General features: G+C 38.0%; 1 protein-coding gene across 12 annotated transcripts in view; it reads right to left on the reverse strand.

The window, feature by feature from the left end:
* Positions 1 to 20,626, reverse strand: part of NEO1 (neogenin 1) — a 213,738-nt gene that overhangs the window by 107,846 nt on the left and 85,266 nt on the right. For all 12 annotated transcript variants that reach the window (XM_081048605.1, XM_081048600.1, XM_081048597.1 and 9 more), the window contains exon 5: positions 17,073 to 17,209. In XM_081048605.1, the coding sequence (XP_080904731.1) occupies positions 17,073 to 17,209 (137 nt within the window). The remainder of the gene's footprint in view (positions 1 to 17,072; positions 17,210 to 20,626) is intronic.

A 20,626-nucleotide genomic window follows, 5' to 3' on the forward strand; every position in this document is an offset into this window, starting at 1 on the left:
CCTGAAGTTTCCGAGTCCTTTCTGACATGACTCTAGAGGTCTTTACTATCTTCTGATCACTGTATTTAGGCCTTAGTTGTGGACAAAGCCAGTAATCACGTACTTTTTAAATATAAATTTATCACGATTTTATTCTGGTATTTCTAATTAAATTCGGGACCACAGGTTTTAACTGTGTTTTACTAATTTTACACCTGTATCTTTTCTCTCACGCCAAAAATCAGTGTTCTCAATGGCACCAACTTAATTACTCATGCTTTATCTTACACACAGGAGTCTCAAAATAACAATGCAAACATTTCCACCAATGATAACAGAAAACAGTTGAAGATTTTTGCAATTATTTTTGTCCTTAGAATATAATGCACTATGGTACACTTAGTATTTTAAATTTATTTGGGAATAGTTCACTTGTAATTGTAACTTCCTGCGTGGCTATATTACCACCTAGCTACATGTTTAGAGTCATACACATTTAGTTACTTATCCTTTTCAGGAAATACTTTGTAAAATTTAAATCTTCAAAAATTAAAAATATTCAAACAAGTGTTCTTCTAACCCAGTTTTCCCCATCCTATTTCTTTCCCTTTCCCTAAAGACAGCCATTTACAAATTTTTTATGGTTTATCTTTTCTTTTTTAAAATGATAAGCAAACACACACACTTTAGATGAAATTATAACATACTAAACAATTTTTTCTACCTTTAAAACCTGCAATCTTAACCACTGTGGCAACCATTGTTTCCGAGTAATTGACATATTCCTTGAGTCTAAAGGACTGAGGCTTCCCCTAAGGCAGAGCATGTAATTCTGGAAAACACAGCAAAATCCTCTTCAAAAAAAATCCAATTAATATAATTATAGTATGCATTCTTAGTAAACAGACTTTCAAGGATTATTAGAAAAAAATCATCACAAACAATGGTCAATTCATCATTTACTTTTCCCTTTCATGAATTATAAAAGAATGCCTTTAAAAGGTTCTCTGGATTTTAACTTCTCTGTTGATAGTATTTACACCAATTACACACAATGTAAGAGCAGATGTTTGTAGATGGGAAGTTAAATTGATAACCAGAGAGCAAATGAGTCAATTACCATAAGAAAATAAGTGTTGCAATGGAAGATTATGCATTTCGTTACCAAAGAGATAATTAAGCTTCAAATTCTCTTTGACAGCTCCCTATCTCCTCTAATGCCATCATCGTTACAAGAATAACTTTAATTGCTAAATGCACAAGTAGAATTAAATACTAAAATATATTGCACTCACAAAATTCTTTTACTGGAAACATCATTTAATTCCATCACTGCTATAATGCTGCAGATTGCCACTCAATTCAAACAAAAAACAATACAAGGCCAACAACGTTTGAAGGTTACTTTATTACCATGTTATTTGGAAGATTATAACAGTTTTCATTTTCATCAGCTCTGAATCGTAGTTTCTATTGTTTGATTTTAAAGGTTTCAGCGCTGAAATTCTGAAAAGGCTCTTAAAATGGAGAAATAAAATAAATTTGTCCATTTTATGTTAAAGTGCACACTTGCTCTTCTTAAGCTTTTTAGTAATTTACAAAATTACATGTAAGTCCTTTTAAAAAAAAACAACGGCAAATCAAAACTAATCATTTAACAGCCCAAGATCCCTTCAGGGATGTTGACTAACCGAATCACAAGTCTGCTCTAAGTCTGCTCTAAGTACTGGCCCAACTAACAGAGCAAAAATGCCTAGAACCCTCCATTGTTTATTGGTCAAGTTTCTCATTTCAATAAAGGTGAACAGGTTTTCCTTTAATTTCCGGGAGAAATAGGTGAAATCATAACTATGAGGCAACATTACGACAAAGGTACACACACGACCTTGCAATCATATTTCTATCCTTCCACCCCACAACTCCAGCTCCAGTTTCACTGCATTTCCTTAACCTTACCGCTCAACTTGGCTAACAGGTACTCATCCTTCAGATCTTAACTAAAAAGCATTTCCTTAAATGAGTTTTTCCTGATCCACAGGCCCCATTTTTCCTCCCCATTCCTGGCCACCACCGTCCTGTTCACCATTAAAATTCCAGTGGCCTAAACCTTAACAAGTGTTCATTGCATATCTGTGGAAATGAAAGGTTACTTAAATTCTAAAAATTCCATTAATCGGCACTATAACAGAATTAGATAGATGTTCAGGATAAGAATTCTTTCAAGAATTCTCAAGTATTCAACGTTTAACACCACTTTTCTTTAGTAAGAGTTCATAAATCGATTCTTTGCTCGCTGTGAATTTTCTGCATGAGTTTTAAATTTTGCTTTTAAATATTTATAATGTAAAACCTTAAGAAGCATGTAATTTCAGCACTCACATTTGCATTTATGTTTACAAGTTGGCTCTGTGATTACAGAATGTAACCCTAACGCAATGCTTCTAAAACTTGGGGTCTTAGGGGCCTTAAAGCTCTTTACCTTGAGAAACTGTGGTCTAACTTGGGATTTTTTTATTTTGAAGTCACAAAAATTGTTACTAAATGCCAGTTCCCCTTCCTTAACCAGACTGAACATACTTAATCTGAGCATGCCATGCCAGCTTTACCATGATGACCATTGACCGTGTGGCACAGCTAGACGGAGAAGATATAAAGGTTGATTTCTTCCACTTGGCACTGGAAGTACTTTAGAAATGATCCCTAAGTAGCTGAACTCAACTTGTAAGCCCTCTGCTTTCAGCTGGTAGAAGCATACAAAGGACTTAGGACAGTTTCTCCAAGTGAGATCCACAGACTGTGCAGAGACAGGCAAAGGTACTTAGAGAAATGTTGCATGTTGGGTCTCACACCACACGCCTGAGAATTCCAAGGCAAGCTCTCCCAGATCACTCCCAGTCACGCTAAGCGTGAGAAGCCTGCATGAGGGGTCACTAAAGGAGATGACTGCATACATCATACACAGAGCTCCCCAATTCTTGTGCCTTCCAGGACCACAGAATTCACTCATTTGATCAATCATTAAACAGGTATTTAATAAGCAACCAATGAACGACAAAGATATTTCACTGGATGCCATGTGTGAGACAGATAACAAAGACGCGCTTAAAAGCACTGTAAAGTAAGAAAGGTATGACATTTTACGAGAAGAAGATAAGGTGTTATACAGATGGGAATATGAAAGGGAGAGATATAATTATTGATGCATTGAGGAGTACACAGAAAACGGGCCCAGTGGTTATCTCACAGAGGGATAACTGGGAAACCAGCAAACAGAGAGCGAGGAACTGTGACTGCTACCATGTATCTTTCTACTTAATTTTAAAATTGTGGTAAAATAAATATAACATAAAATTTGCTACCTTAACCATTTTTTTTACAATAATAATATTAAAAAGTAAAAGTCTAGAATAAGTTTTAATGTTCTTAAAGGTGTGGATTTGTTTGCTAGGACTGTCATAAAATACCACTGGCTGGGTGGCTTACGCGACAGCACTATCTTACCCATTTTTGTGTACAGTCCAGTGGCATTAAATACACTCATGTCATTGGAAAACCATCATCACAATCCATCTCCAGAACCCTTTTCATCTCGTAAAACAGGAACTCTACACCCATTAAGCAACAGCACCCCACTTCCCACTTCCCTCCAGCCCCAGGCAACCAACCTCCTACTTTCTGTCCCTATGATTTTGAAACTAAATTTTGCTGAGTATTAGCTATAAGTCAGGTATTATAACATATACATTATCTATTAAATCTCTTCTCAAGTGCCAAGTGTAAAGTACATTTATATGTAAAGTATAATTCTCTTATACAGACACTGGAAATCAGCCATGAAGCGCCCACTAAAAAGGGCTGACAATAACAAGTCTGGTCATGGAGCAACCTGCTTACGTGTTACCTTCTCCCTCAACACACAAAGGTGATAACTGGTCTGGATTCTGTAGTTCTCTGTGACCTCAGGGCCAGGCTTCACAAGTAATTTATCTCACAAATATGGAAAGCAAGAATGCTCCAGGGTTTTGGGGAAATGGTGTTTTACAACTAACTGCTACTGCAGTGATTAGGTTTTAGGTAGTTAGATTAAAAAACAACAACTTGTAATTAGATGAAGACTAATATTCTAGGGCAATTTGTTTACTCAAGAAATAGTTTATGGAGGCAAACATATTTGGAATTGACTTATAAATTAATGACATTTCATAGCACACATGACATCATTCCTTTGCTTCTTCAAGAGAAATTCAAACAGCGATAGTGAGAAAATTTTCAAATCTAAATATAATAAAAGTAGAAATAACTGCTAAAATTTAACATTTCTAAAGACACGTAAAACAAAGGCCTAAAATTATATCAATAGTTTAATTTTTCTACTGCCCATGTCTTTCAGGTACCAATAAATAGACAATTCCTTAACACAACACTTGAAGAATTCTCTTTAATATGACAGACACACATGTATCATCTACACAGGAAACCAACACGGTTTAGAAAATCTAGAAAATACCTCACAAAGGAAGATACAGAAATGACCAACGCAGATGGTGAAGTATTCAACACATTAAACATCAGAGAATTGCAAAATAAAACCATACTGAGATAGCACTGCACACTCACCAGGATGACTAAAATGAAAAAGACTGACCCCAGCAAATGCTGGCCAAGATGTGGAGCAGCAAGAACTCACACCCACTGTTGGTGGGAATGTAAGCCGTACAACGACTCTGGGAAAAGGTCTGGCATAATACTCAGGAATGCTACTCAACAACAACGGAAATGAAACCGACTACTAATATATGCTACAACACAGATGAATTTAAAATATGTTATGCTTTGTGAAAGAAGCCTGACATAAATAACTACAGACAACATGATCATATTTACATGAAGCTTTAGAACAGGCAAAACTAATGTACGGTGCGGGGAGAAAACAAGAGTAGATGCCTCTGGGGTAGTAAGGAGAGGGTTTGCTGGGGAGGGGGCTTTCTGCAGTGATGGTTAATGCTCTATACCTTGACAGGGGCTTTGGTTGTATAGGAATGAATATCGATTAGGACACATTAGCAGCACATTTGAGATTTATGTATTTTACCTTAAATAAATCTTACTTTAAAAGAAAAAAAAATCAAACAAAATATTACGCTGTAGCTAACGTTATAAATGCTGAAGTATTTGGGGATGTCTGCCCATTCACTCTGAAATGTATCAAAAATTAATATGACGTGATAGATATGATATAGTAATTACAGTAAAATATCAATTACAGACTCTAGGTCGTGTTTGTTGTAAAATTCTTTCAATGTGTTATTATGAAAAATTTCCAACCCTTCAGAAATGTTGAAAAATTGGAAAATATTTTTTCTTTAGGAAAAAATATTCTCCACCACCCCATCATTCTTACTATTAGGAAATTACTATGATTAAGAGTTTAAAAAGAAAAAAAGTACTACTATTTTGAGAAACAGCTGGAAGAAAAGAGTGTTTATTACTCAGCTATAAAAAATAATGAAATACCACCATTTGTGACAACATGGATGGACTTGGGGAATATTATGCTAAGTGAAATAAGTCAGACAGAGAGACAAATACCACATGATTTTACTTATATGCAGAATCCGAAAAACACAAAAAACCTGAGCTTTTCTGAGTTTTCTGAAATAGAAACAAACTCAGACACAGAGAACAAATGGAGGGTTGCTGGGGGTATGAGGGAATGGGCAGCAAAGGGGAAGGAGTAAAGAAGTACAAACTTCCCGTTGTAAGTCATGGGGGTGGAATGTACAGCACAGGGAATACAGTCAATAATACGGAAATAATTTTGTACAGTAACAAGTTACTAGACCTATTGTGGTGATCACTTCCTAAGGTATATAAATGTCGAATCGCTACATTGTACACCTGAAACTAATCTAATATTGTGTGTCAACTATAATTAAACATAAAGAAAAAAAGGAAGAGGAAGATAACTAAAATTAAAGAAGAGAATGAGAAGTTTAAGAGATTACAAAAAATTTACTGACAACATGACTAAAATTACTGAAATTCCTCCTGACATGAATCTCTTCATCAAATCTGGTAAATTTAATAGAACCACTTGAAGGAAAAGAAATATAGTTCAATAAGAGATAGTAAATATATGGAACACATGCATTCCCTCAAAAAGACTGAATATGTAACAGATTCAAGAAAATACAGCTAAAATGAATGAGGAGATCTACAGAGAGCTACGCTTGAGATTCTGAGGCTGACGACCTAGGAAGCAGAGTAATGCCAAGGACGACAGCCAGAACTGCTCACTTATTTCTGGGCTGGAAGAGGCATGACTTTGACCCAATATTGCAATTCTATATTCTTTAAACAAAGACTGGAAAACCTGACGAAGGTGCTCCAGTCTGCCACACCAGACAAGCGGGAGTCCAGCACGCACAGACCTAGGTGAGAGCCTGAGGAGCTGACTGGGCACAAGAGCAGGAAGAATGTCACTGGCCTGGGGCACGGGCCACAACACATGGAGCCCAGGGGCATCTAACCGTTGGTCATGGGACAAAGTTGAAACAAAGTCATCTGAGATGTCACTCTGGATGACCCAAGGAGGAAGCAAAATCTATGTAAACGGGCAAAAAAGAAACCAAACGAAGCAGACTCTTTGAACCCCAGGGACATTGGCTGGGGCAGGTGTCCAAACATCTACAATGCACCAGGCACTGTATTAGGCGTCTTTCGTACACAACCACCACAAAGAGGTCATTCTCATCTTCATTTCACAAATATAAAAAGTGAAGCTCAAGTAAACTGATCAATGCCAACATCACATGACCAGAGACTGAAAGACCAGGACGTTTCTCCAAAACATGTCTCTTGGCTCATACCACATTCCTTCTAGGAAGCACAGAGCTGACCTCTCAGCTGTCTTAGAGAAACCAGGGACCCATTTCTATCCCACGATTCCCGCTTATTTGTCCCACAAAGCTTCATCCTGATTAGGGCATTTGAGAACATAAAATCAAACAGAGCTGAGTGCTTCTCAGGCTGCATTCTAATACACAAGCAGCAAACAGGCCCAGCACGTGGATAACTCTGATATTCCGCAACATTTTCATGGCTGGAAACGATGCATGTGCATTCCACATAAGTCCAGGTTCTAACCTTCCATCATATTTCATGTGGATACTCCACGTCTTTTTGAGAATACCTGTAGGTTCCCTCCTGAAGGTGGTTAGTTACCACGGAAATGAGGCTACTGTAATTCAGAATACATTTCCATAACTATTAGACCATTATTTACATTTGTAAAATATGGGACTTATCCAAAAGCCAACACGACCACTGATGTGATACAAACCTAAGAACTGCAAACCAGTCTGAGACTGTGCTTCCCTATGGTGCCTCTCAGTTAACACTGAAAAAGCTGACTTCACATGAAGGACTTGGTGGTGTTTTGTACATCTGCTCTAAGGAGTTTGCTTTGATCCTAAACCAAGACAACTGGGAGTTCTAATAATGAGAGCAGAACACTGTAACTAATCATGAAGTAAAGAGAAGGGAAATCATGAAGAAGACAGGCAGAAAAGGCTGGATCAATGTCTTAATGTGGATAGAGATCAGATAGAATAGAACAGGTAAGTAGGAGAAGCAGAAGGACATTAGGCTGTGACCAGAGAAAGATGGGGGCATTGAAAACTTCAGTGGTCCATTTGTTATGAGCATTGACAAAGTCAAGGAGGTGGCCAATTTAGAATTTATCAATTTGTGTCACAAAAATACAAATGGAAAATTTTCTTTTTTGCGGGGGAGGGGGAGAGATCTGTATTACAGACTATTATGAATGTTTTAAAAGGAAAAATTCCTGTTTTAAAAAAAAACATCTCATGACCCATTTTAAATGTTATCAACAATCTGAGATGACAGGAAATACACGATGGGCTAATTCACGTCACAGCATGTGTTGAAATCCCGGGAATTAATGATAAAACAATAAATTTGAAATATTTAACAGATGAAGAATGAACTTACAACCTTTTCTGCACTAACACTCACTATGGCATTTCCTGTAGCTATCATTTAATTTCTTAAAAAATAACACAAGTCAGACAGGTATGGATACATACATACATACATATATATAAAATATATATGTAAGTAAAAAATATGTATGTAATATACATGTATACACAATCTCCAATTATTTCTCATACACTGCTTTTCCCATCAGTAAAAGAAACAAATACTTTCAGTTATGGGACAAGGTTCAAAATAAAATTTTCCAAATTTTTTTGTACATAATAACTTATCTGTAAATGATTAAAAAAAAGAACTCATGTGACACATATTAACAGTACAGCTTAAATTACTGTAACTTCCATCACCAAAGTAATAAACAGGACATTAACACACCCGACCCCCCTGAGAAAACTTCAGTCACTCCCCTGCCTGTCCAAAAGTAACCACTATCCTGATTTCTAAAGACATAGATTACTTTTGCCTATTTCTGAACTTTATAAACAATGGAATCATGCAGCGTGTGTGTGTTTGTGTGTGTGTGTGTGTGTACACACACGCAACCTGGCTTCTTTCTGTCAATGGTGCTTGTGAGATTTATCAATGTTACTGAATGTAGCACCGGTCTGTCAATTTTCACTGCTGATAATACACCATTGTATTATTAGAAAACTATTTATCCATTATATTGTTGACGGATGTTTGAATTGTTTCCAGTTTTGATTTACTATGAATAACGCTGATGAGAACATCATTGTATATGTTTTTTGGTACATATAGTTACACATTTCTGATAAGTATTCTCCTAGAAATACAACCATTGTAGCGACAGATCCAGTATGTGCAGTTTGAGATTCTGCCAAACAGTATTCTGAGTGTACCCATGCACAGTCCTGACATCAGTGTATTAGAGTCCCCAGCGTTCCTCCTGTAACCAACCTTGGAATTGCCATTCTCTAATTTTAGCCACTCTGGTGGACTATAATGGTATCTCCCTGTAGCTTTTATTCTCATTTCTCTGAAAACTAAAGATAACAACCACTTTCAAATGTTTAGTAGCCACCTGGAGATCTGGGACGTAGCTGTTCAAGTCCTGCCCATTTTCTACTGGTTTATCTGCCTTTGTTTACCTTATTGAGCTATAGTAGTTCTTCATGGAGTCTACATCAGAGGTTGAAAGTTTTTCTGAAAAGGACCAGACAGTAACTGTTTTAGGCTTTGTGGACCATGGTGTTTCTCTCACAACTAACTACTCAACTCCATGGTGGCACCATGAAAGCAGCCGAAGTCAGTACATAAATGAGTGGGACTGGCTGCTGATAAAACTTTATTTATGGACAATAAAATCTGAATTTCATAAAAATTTCAACTATCACTAAACGTTCTTCTTACACTTTTCAACCATTTAAAACTGCATAAACTATTTTTAGCTCACAGGCAGTACACCAAAACAAAAAACAAACATTTGGGTACAGCTGTAGTTTGACAACTCTTGATCTAAATAAATAAAACTTTGCCAAGTTATATAACTCTTGTCAGGACTTGATCACTGTTGTTCTTCTTTACAAAGAACCAACTTTTGGCTTTGCTGAAACTCTCTGTTTTAAGGTTTGTTTTCTATTTCATTCATTTTTGCTCGTCATTATTTCCTTTATTCTATTTTCTTTGTATTAAATTTGCTATTTTTTTTTTGCTTTTTGAGGTGGATATTTAAATCACTGATTTTTCAGCCATTCTTCTCTTCTACGTAAAGCTACAAATTTCCTCTGAGCACCCCGTAAGTTTTGATAGGTCATGTCTTTATTAGTTCAAACTACTTTCTAATTTTCATCATCATTTCTTTTCTGACTCATAGATTACTTCAAAGTGATTCACTTAATTTCCAAACACTAGGAAGTCTTCCTTTTTGTGATTAGTTCTAACCTTAATTCTCTAGTGGTAAAATCTATATAATTTCAATTCTCTGAAATTTGTTAAGATTTGTTCTATGTTCACTATACAGTATATTTTAGTAACTATTTCATAGGCACTTATTGAAAAACAGTTTAGTCTTTTGTTTGGTGCAGTATCCTGTAATTGTCAATTAGGTCAAGTTTATTGTATTGTTTAGTTCTTCCATATTTTAGCTGTTTGTGGTTTTATTTTGTTTGTTTTGGTTTATATATCCTATTTATTAGTGAAGTGTGTTAAAATCTATCACTATGGCTGTGGGTTTGTCTTGTCTACTTCTTGTAGTTTTATCAGTTTTTGCTTTTCATATTTTGAGAGTATGTTAAGAGGTACACACACATTTAGAATGGTTTTATTTTCCTGGTAGATTAACTGTTATTAATGTGAAATGTCCTGCTTTATCTCTAGTAATGCATCTTGCCTGATATCTATACTAGATTTTTTCCTATTACGATTTATCTTTTTCCATCCTTTTAATTTCTGGATTTTCTGTATTCTTATTTTTAAGGTGTCTCTCATACAATCAACACATACTTACTTGGGTTTCAATTTCTTGTCAATCTGACAATCATTGCCTTTTAATTAGAGTAGTTAGTACATTTATAATTACTGATATACTTGAGTTTAAATCTACCATCTCACTATTTGCTTTCTATTAGTCCATCTTATTGTACGTTTCCTTTTCTTTCTTTTGGAGTATTTTTTTTATTTTCTTCCTCTATTATCTTTCAAGACTTCCCACAGAAATTATAGGACACATCCTTGCCTTATACAACCCCTAACATAAAATAGAACTTTCACCACTTTTCACTTGAAAGAACTTTCAGAGACTAACGCCATTACGCTCCTCTTGACTCATACAATTGTTGCATATTTCAATTATACTTTAAGTCCCATATGACATTATTATTTTACAGTCAATATTCACTTAGATTTACCGAAATATTTAACCTTTCCCTTGCCTCTCACTTTTTCGTCATCACTGAGCTTCCATGAAAAATACCCTTTCTTTGATGTGATCAAAGCCATCAATGCTTTACCTAATGATTTCTACATTCGAAGTTTTGTTTAAAATAATCTTTTGCTGCTCCTGAGTGACAAAATCATTCTCCTATGTTTTCTTCCATTAACTTTGCAGTAGTGACTTCAGTCACTACTGAACCAAACGGAGGTCATTTGTATGATCATTATTACATAGAAATTCATCTTTTTTCTCTCCATTGTAGGAAGCCACTTTCCCCCAAAGCATTTACCAGACAATTAGCCTGTTCCTCCTCCTTTCCATTGGCCTATTTCTCAGTTCTTCTGACAATACAAGAATTGTCATAAGAATTCCATTCACATGTCTGGTCCTGTGGTTGACCTAAAGGGTGGACTCCACTGGAGCCATCTACCCGGGCACCTGCAATTCAGCCTCTCCCTGTGGCCTGGGCTTCCCACAGCATGGCAGCTGGGTTCTGCGCGCGGAATCCTGAGAAGAGGTGGCTGTCTGGAGAGCAGCCTCAGAAGTCACATGACATCACTTCAGCCATGCTCTACTTATTCAGATAGCTCCAAGGCCAGACTCAAGGGCCAGGGCTATAACCCCACCATTCATTAAGACTGTCAAAGATTTGGGCACTATGTTTTAAAACTCCCATACCTCTTGTAGCATTTCCTGAATGTGTTTTACTAATTCCAAAAGGGGTTTCAGTGTGTATCTTTGTGCAGGAAAAGTTCTGAGGTCTTACACATATACTCGTATGAGAATTTTTATTATGCCTCACAATTTACTTGCATATAAATTCTATATGGAGTCAATGTTCTTTTCCTTTAACTCTTTAAAAACATTATGCTCCTCTGACCTCTTGGAGTCAGATTTCTTAGGATAAACACTAGGTGCAATCTAATTCTTATTCCTTTGTGAGTGAGCTGCTCTTTGTTGCTGTAGCTTTTAGAATATTTTCTTTGCCTTCAATATTATCTGTTACTATAAACGGGTCTAATGGTGTGTTTCTCCTTCTCTCCCACATTTAGCAAGCAGGCCTTAAGCCCCTTCGGTCTAAGGTCTTCTATTAGTTTTTAATTTTGAGAAATTTATCTTAATTATTTCTTCAAATATTTCCTTCTCCCTTTTTATCCTCTCCTTTAGAAGAGCTATTTATCTGGATAGAAGCCCTTCTGCATATAACTTTTATACTTCTTGGCTTTTATTCTACGTGCTTTTTCTCTTTATCATTTAATGTTGCATTTTCAGAGTTTCTCAATGTCATCTTCCAATTCATTAATTTACTCATCATGTGTACCTTCGACTATCATCCAGTCTACTGAATTCTTTATTTTTACTAGTTTTCATACCTAATATTTCTGCTTGGTTCTATGTTTTTATGTTTTCTTTTCTTGCATTACATTACTAATATCATTATCTCCTTAAACGTACAGAAGGTGCTCCAAAAATGTATACGCATTTTAAGAAAGGAAAACTGTATTAAAATTGTAACACTCAATATATACTGATAACAGAAGATGAATACAAGTCAAACTTGACTTCTGCAATTACAAGAGGTGCTCAAAGTGGTTGCCATCAGCGTCCAGACACATCTGATGATGGCGAACTACTGCTTGAGCAATGCTGACCAGTGTCCACTTGTATACATTTTTCTGGCACCCCCCAGTATTTTTCACACTTATTTTTAATTCTTGGTCAATCTTTCCTCTGATAACTCTCTACTAGATGGTATACTTAACTTAGCTGTCTTTCTTTGAGAGTAATTGTATTATTCAGGTGACTCGTTTGGCTGTAAACTAACGTTCTTCTGAGGAACCAGCCACTCTGTCTAGTAGTAATATGTATGGTCGCCAGGCCCTATTTACATGAAACCGGGTGAACTTAACAGGGGAGGGAGGATGAGCTGCAGAGCAAAGGGCCCCAGGGACCTCAGAGCTTCCATTGTGTACTTGCTGCCACTTCACAGGCAGCTCCCCTGGTTGGTGTCACACCGACACAGGAACAGTGTGGGCACAGAGTCTCCCTAGGTGGAAACCTGCCAACCCAGGAGTTGGAGCGTGTGGGGAGAAGAGGCAGGAAAGCGATCCCTACGGGCAGCTCGGCCACACCCGTTTACAGTAATGTCACCAGAGCCTAGCAGATCTTTGGAATAACCCTGGAAGCCTGGGCCACTGCTGCCCATTTCTGTGGTGAAGGGACTGACGAAGACAGTCTCCAGGTAACACCAGTGAGAAGCAACAATAAAACTTACCACCCTCCTTCCAATCCGTGTGTCACTGCTCCCTCTGGCAGCCCTCAGTCACGGCTGCAGCCGCCCGCACACATCAGCCCCACTCACCCATCAACATACAAGGTGCAAGAGCGCTGCCGTCTCCCTGCACTTCCCTCTCACTCTAATTTTTCACAGCTGATTTGGGTAAGGGAGTCAACAGCTGGGACTTGTTTAACAGGAATTAGAAACCACCCTAGAAACTATTTTCTTCTTCAAAGGTGTAAACTTCTGCTCAATTTCAACCACTCCTAATCCAGTTTAGAAATTTGAAGCAAGCAGATGAATTAAAAGTTAGTATTTAACAGAACACCTTACCACCTAAAAAGTTACCCGGGAGATCTACTTAGAGAGTAATGATAAGTACTTCCTAATTCTGCAATGGATACTCATACCATCTCTATAGCTTCATACCTTTGAAACCACATTTTATTTACTTTTTCTAATTTTTTTTATCAACCATGGACTTATACAGCACTCTGTGAAAACTTCTGGGTGAAATTAAAATGGAAAACTCTACAGTTCTTTTGCTCGTCGATTTTGAGCTCTGTCATTCAGCACCACAATTCCCCAGTCCTCTACTAAGGATCAAAGAGCACGGCAGGCCCTCCCAATCACACACGTACAACTATTAGCCTGAGCAGATCTAACAAAGTTTTAGATCTAGAAATAGAGGAATTAGCAAACAAAATGCTACTTTAACAGTAGGCAAGAAATGAAAGAACTTAAGCTAGAACCTTAGCCACCCTCCCCAAAGGAGGCTGCAGAGGGAGAACTGGTGCAGTTTAGAAGACTTGGTTAGTAAATGAATTTGGTTGCTCCCTATAATAAAAATATCAAAGAAGCTAATTCAAACTTAAACTGCATTGAGGAATACAATATCTAGTACCAAGCTTTCTACACTATTCTATAGCTTCCTGCTCTAGTCTATCATCTCTATTCTAGAGATGATATCAATGATTATGTTCGATTCTGAGCACCATATCACATGATCTAGAGGGCAAAATCTTTTTCATTTTTGCCAATATGATGGTTTAGGAAAATGGTGTCTTTTACATTTGTCTTTTTCTGACTACTAGGAAGGTTGACTATCTACTGATGAAGAAGTGCAAACAGCTAATATACTCCCGTGAAGTGTTTGTTCATGTTCTTTACCAATTTTCCTTCGGTTATTTCTTTTTTAAAAAATCTGTTTCTGAAAGCTCTCTGTATTTTAAAGATTCTGACCTTTTCTCAGTTATGCGTTACAAATATTTTCTCCCAGTCTACTATTTGCAGTTAGCCTTTATTTACAAGGTTGTTTCTATACAACTTTTAAAAATGTATGTTTGTTGTCGCAATTTGTTGGTTTTTGCTTGACATGCTATTTTCTGTTTTTCCTAAGATAGTCGTCTCTCCTATCAGAGATAATACAAACATTATCCCACTTTTTTATTCTTCACTTTTTCACATTTAGAGCTTTGGTTTGAAGTAGAGATCCAACTCTATTTACTTCCACTTGAAAGTCAATAGACATTAGTAAATAAAACACTTTTCCCCTATGAATTGAATCGCCATTTTGATAATATTTTAAAGTTCTATAATTACTTGTAACATCTGTTTTTTCTTCTTTTTATTATCTATTCTTGGGCCAACAGCATGCTGTTCTGATTAGGAAAGGTTTGTTATAATTTTTATTATCTGGGTTTCCTTACTCTTATTCTTTTCTCGGTTTTCTAGAATGTATTCATCTAAGGGCACTTTTTCTAGCACAGATAAGGTGGAATTGGGTAAAAACTGTGTAAATTGTACGAATTATAACTAAAAAATGCAGTTAATTCAGTTACTAGGCAGAATCTCAATTTGATTCCATACAAAGCATAAACACAAAAGAGTAAAAAATAACATGGACAAATGCAACTGACACGTACGGCAGATGCTATGCCTCATTCAGGGCTAAGAACAAGGTACTTTACAGTGAAGCAAACTGAGGCACGGGTGGAAAAATGGAAGAGTATTAGGTCAAGAACCCGATTAATGGAAAAAAACAAAAAGAAAACACTCCACTAATGGAGGCACAGATGCCAAATAAGACGGAGCTCACTAATATTTTATCTGTCCACTCCATTCACAGAGAGGGTAAGAAATAAATGGGTCATTCTACAGCTGGTCACAGCCAACCTTCCATCTAGCCAAGGGCAACACCTGAGCTTACTGAGGTAATAGCCACGAGAACGCCAAGGCCTGCCCTTTTGATTTTCAGAGATTATGAATCCACCCACAAATGACAACAGAGAATATAAACATTCCATGCTTTTGCCAGCACAGAACCCCAAACAGTCTGCTCCCCATTTTCTATCAAAAACACACGAGTCCTCTGGTGATTATTAGAGTAGGAGGAACATGGCTGCCCTCTTCCCATTCTGAAACCCAGAAAATGTACCAAGAGAAACAAACTCTCCTATGAAATATGAGATAACACCAAACCACAAATCAGGAAGTATTCCATCAAATACAACACAATTTGGGGCTAGGTGACAATATGTACAAGGTGTGATAAAAAAAATACAGTGAATGTCTAAATTTAAAAAATTTATTACAATAAAAGACACATAGCCATTAATTGCCCTCCAAATATGTCCCCTCGCTTCGAACACCCTCATTCCATCGTCCTTACCACTTTCTGAAGCAGTTCTGGAAGTCCTCTTTTGTGAGTGTCTTTAGTTGCACTGTTGTCGCTGCTTCCATGTCCTGAAACATTTTGACTTTGGGGAAGAGCCAGAAATCGCATGGTGCCAGGTCCAGTGAATACAGTAGATGAGGACACACTGCAATGTTTTTATTTGACAGAAACTGCTGTACCAGAAGCGATGTGTGACACGCAGTACTGTCATGATGGAGGATGAAGTAAAGACATGGAAGAGGACTTCCAGCACTGCTTCAGAAAGTAGCAAGAACAATGGGATGTGTTCGAAGCAAGGGGGAGTATTTTGAGGGGGATGAATGGCTATGTATCTTTTACTGTAATAATTCTTTTTTAATTTAAACATTCACCGTAGTTTTTTATCACAACATGTACACTTAAATATCCAAGCAGTGTTGGATTTCTCTGAACGTAACGGAGAATGTCTTAAAGATTTCTATTTGAAACAAAGGCAAACAAGGGTGCAGACAAATCGTAGGAGAGTTCGCAGGTATTCCTCAGAGGACAGAGTTCCGTATGGAGGAAGGGCAAGGGAGACGGGATAGAGAAGAGACTGTGTGTACATGCCGTGTTCATTTTCTCTGACTCTAAACCAGAAAACCTATAAGGAGAGATGCTGTGATACTCAGCATCATGCGAACAGAAAGAACTAAATCATCAACTAGAAACCATGTTACACTGAGAGGCACAGTGAACCCCCCTTCCTGGGTGATCTATTCACCTGAAAGGAGGGAACATCAGTGCTTCGGACATCATGGTTCTGGGTCGGAGGACAGAGAAGTCTGTGAGAAAGCATCTAAGACAAGAAGAGTGAACCGCACGGTCCAGACGCCCAGATCACTCTCGTCCCACACTACTACTGCAGACGAGAATAACAATAACTAACTTTGAGCTCTTACCATATTCTGGTCGCTATTCTGGGAGTTTTACAAATACTAACTCTTTCAATCCTCAAAATAACCCCAACGAGGTAGGTACTTTTATTATCTCCATCTTACAGATAAGACAAGCCAGGCTCAGAGACATTAAGGAAATTTCTGATAGTTAGACAACTAGGAAAAATAAGACCCAGAGTTTGAACCCAAGCAGTCTGGTTTAAAGCTCAGGCTTTTCACCATGATTGTATTGCCTCTCCCACATTCATATGCAACAGCTGGCAAACCCATAAAGTACACAGGATGTTTATTTATACAGGAAATACATACCTTGCACTGTAAGCTCTGCGTGAGCCTCAATTGTGTCATTTCCATTATCAGCTCGACAAAAATAAGTCCCCGCATCATCCTCAGTGACCTCACTGATCGCCAGACTACCACCTGCCAGCAATACCAATCTTTCAGAGCTGCGTAAAAAAACAGTGACACATTTCAGAACTGGGAAAACAACACCTGGGAAGTTCACCACATAAAACAGAAAACACGTCAACAGTATTATTATTTATATGACTAGAAATAGACAGAGACTACATAAAATTATCAGAATTTAATCCAGTTTGCTTTGCTCATATTTTTCATGCATAAATATCACAAATACAAATCAAAATGTTATAATGAATTATCTCTGACACCTCTGATTAGTCCCAAAGGGATATCACTTTTGTGACGAATTCCACTCCCGCATTCCATCCCTGCCTCCCAACTCTGCCCAGGTTGTTGCGGGTTTTGATGTTTTTCTTTGCAAATTTTGTAATTTTGACTTCTATGAGAGCCACTCCACCACAGCTATGCACGCTGAGATGACTCATAGAGGGGGCAAAATGTCAGATCAGAAACAGTAAGTTGGGGGGTGGGAGTCACAGTACCTACTGGGTGTTTCCTCTGGTGGCTTGGCTCGGAAAGGGAGGAAAAGAGGAAGGGAAGGGAGGACAAGGACAGCTGCCAGAGAGCAGCTCTCTGGGTGTGGTGACGGCATGAATCAGCCACCATCATGCCGTTATCAACATGGACACTGATCATTACAAACCCAACTCCACAGAGTGGTTTATGTCTATTTAAAGAGAGTATTTACAGAGAACGTAAAATGATCCTATAACAGGGAAGAAGAAATCACAGATCAAAATCCCGATCAAATTTTTATTTAGTGAACAAGTTTAATCTAGAGAGTTTGGAGAGTTATAATTTTATTTTTATTTTGAGGTTCTACATCTGAACTGTTTTTCATAGGCAGATTTTTCTCTCAAATCTTAATATTGTTACATTTCCCATCTGTAGCTATGCTCAACAAAAAATACTATGATTATAATTTGGCTTTTCATATAGAATTCCTGATAGGGGAAAAATCAGAGGTAAAGACTATTCAATCTGGGCCACATTTATAATTCTCATCCTAGGTAAAGTGCTATCCTGTTAAATTTCAGTACACTGTGAGTCTTGGTAATTAGTCTTCCTGAACCCGATAAACCAGATTACGTTTTTGGACAAAGAAAGAGGAAAACCAGAATCAGGTTTAGTAACTTCTCCAAGACATACCGTTCAAGGTCATTACTAAACTTTAAGTGGCTTTCCTATTTCAAAGATCTTAATTATGCCGTCAAATCCCAACTTTATGTGATGCAACAGAGAAGCAAAACCACATATAATGGATGAGAGCAAGAATGACTGAGGTAAAATAAACAGATAAGACAAAATAAGAAAAATTTACAAAAATTAAAACCCTATATTGTACTTTGGACAGAATCACTACTAAGCTTCAGAAATGGAAAACAAATGTTCACAAATGGGAAATAAGCAACAAAAATATATGACACCCAGCTGAGAGGAATATAACTTGACATACTAGTTGGTATGGTCCTTTTGAAATGTAGTGTCATGCAGGACGGCCTGAGGGGTCTCAGCTCCCGCTCCCCACATAAGAACGCAGGACATGGTGAGGCCAAAAAGGAACACTCACGGAGCCATAGTTAGAGGCGTCACAGCACTATAGTCTCACTGGAGGCTGGATCCACACTGTCAGCAACCCGCCGTCCTAACAGCAGTCCGCACTTGCCAGCTCAGCCACCATCTTCTTGCTAGCCCCCATTTTCTGCTAGCGTAGCCACAGCAGTTATATTAGTGGCCAATGGCTCACTGGTTACAGCTAATGGCCAACTAGCCACAGCTGATGGCCATCCAATCACAGTTGATGGCCATTTACTACCTGAGCCAGCACCTTTCCACGTGAGGCCGAGAGCCTGGAAACTGCACTCCTGGCTCTGTCCCCACATGGAGATACAGTAATTAGTATCTAATAATTATACTAAAAATATTCCTAACATTTGCTATGCCTCTTATTTGCCATATCTGAGGGCCAGTACAGTAAAAGTCAATCTTTCTTAATGGAGTTGATGTTATTCCCCTTAAAAGAAGCCGGGGAGGAAGAGTGCCCATTAGCTTGTCAGAATTCATTTAACCGTTCACATAACAATATGATGGCTTACAGTAAAACGGCAAGCAACTCTTTAGAACTCCAGTTTTCAAAAATGTAGGCAAAAGAAACAGTATGTGAAAAAGTATGCATGGTCAATGGACCGAGTTAAGCTGAATGTGGTGAACACTGTGTGTGTGTGTGTGTCTGTCTCACTGAGTAGCTGGGGCCAGTCTAGGAGAACTTGGTGTCCTAAGCAGACCTATTTTTTTTGGCCAAAGGGGAAAACTTTTAAGCAGATGAATAACATGATCAGATTTAGTGAAGAAACAAGAGGAGGGGGAAAAAAGATTAGAAGCAGGAATTTAGTTGTAAAGTTACTGTAATGGTCCAGAATTAAAAGAGAAAGAGATGAATAGCAGTAATGACAGGGCTAAAGAGAAGGCAAAAAGTATTGACCACTCTTTAAAAGAGCTGGATGATGAGGGTAAGGAGAGGGATTTATTCATTCAGTTACCGAATATCCACTGGTGTCCCTAAGTGTCAGGGGAAATTTGCAGCACGAGCAAACACAGTCAGCGTTGAAGTGCAGCTCAGTGGGAAAGACACAAATGATGCTAATTCTACAAAGTGGTAAATCCAAAGAACCTGTCAGGAAATTAGAACAGAGAGATGTTCCTGACCAAAGTAATCCTTGAGCTGAGATTTGAAGAACGAGTGGGGGGGGGGGGCAGAAAGATTTCAGAAAGAAAGACTAGCCCGTGCAAAGGAAACGTGGCAGAAAGGATCACTCTGCATTTGGGGATCTGAAAATAACCAGTGTGGCAGGTAAGAGAGAAGGAAAGAGAAAGATGAGGATGGAGCCAGACCACCCCGGGGCTTTGAAAGCCCGTTTAACAATTTGAGTCCTTAAGCTAAAAACATTGAAAATCCATTAAGCATTTTAAACAGTGGGTTGACAGTGATGTGATGAGACTTGAAAAGACTGGTCTGACAGGAGCATGAAGATGAATCTGAGATGAGGCCACAATACAGGTGGGAAGAACAATTAAAGAGGCGATTAAAGGGACAGTTGATAGCAGCTTAGAATTAGGGGGTAGCACCGTAGATGGATTTCAGAGATATTTAGGAGGAGACACATGACTGGACAGAGAAGCTGAGAAAGAAACACGTGTCAAGGAAGAGTAAAGGCTGGGGCAGTGAGTGTGAAGGGGGAAGCAAGAGGACAACTGCTTTTCTACCCTAGGTCTTCTGTGTGTTGTTATGTGAGTGGGAGAGAGGTAAGGCTTTTTAGGGGCAAAAGGGAAGGAGCCAATGGGGAGGGCAAACGTGCAAAGAGCATCCGTAAGTGCTGGAGAGAACAGACACTAACTAGTAAGACCTAGAGCACAAAGGAACTTCTTAGACACTCAGACAC

Source organism: Rhinolophus hipposideros (assembly GCF_964194185.1).
Source record: "Rhinolophus hipposideros genome assembly, chromosome: 5".
NCBI classification, from domain to species: domain Eukaryota; kingdom Metazoa; phylum Chordata; class Mammalia; order Chiroptera; family Rhinolophidae; genus Rhinolophus; species Rhinolophus hipposideros.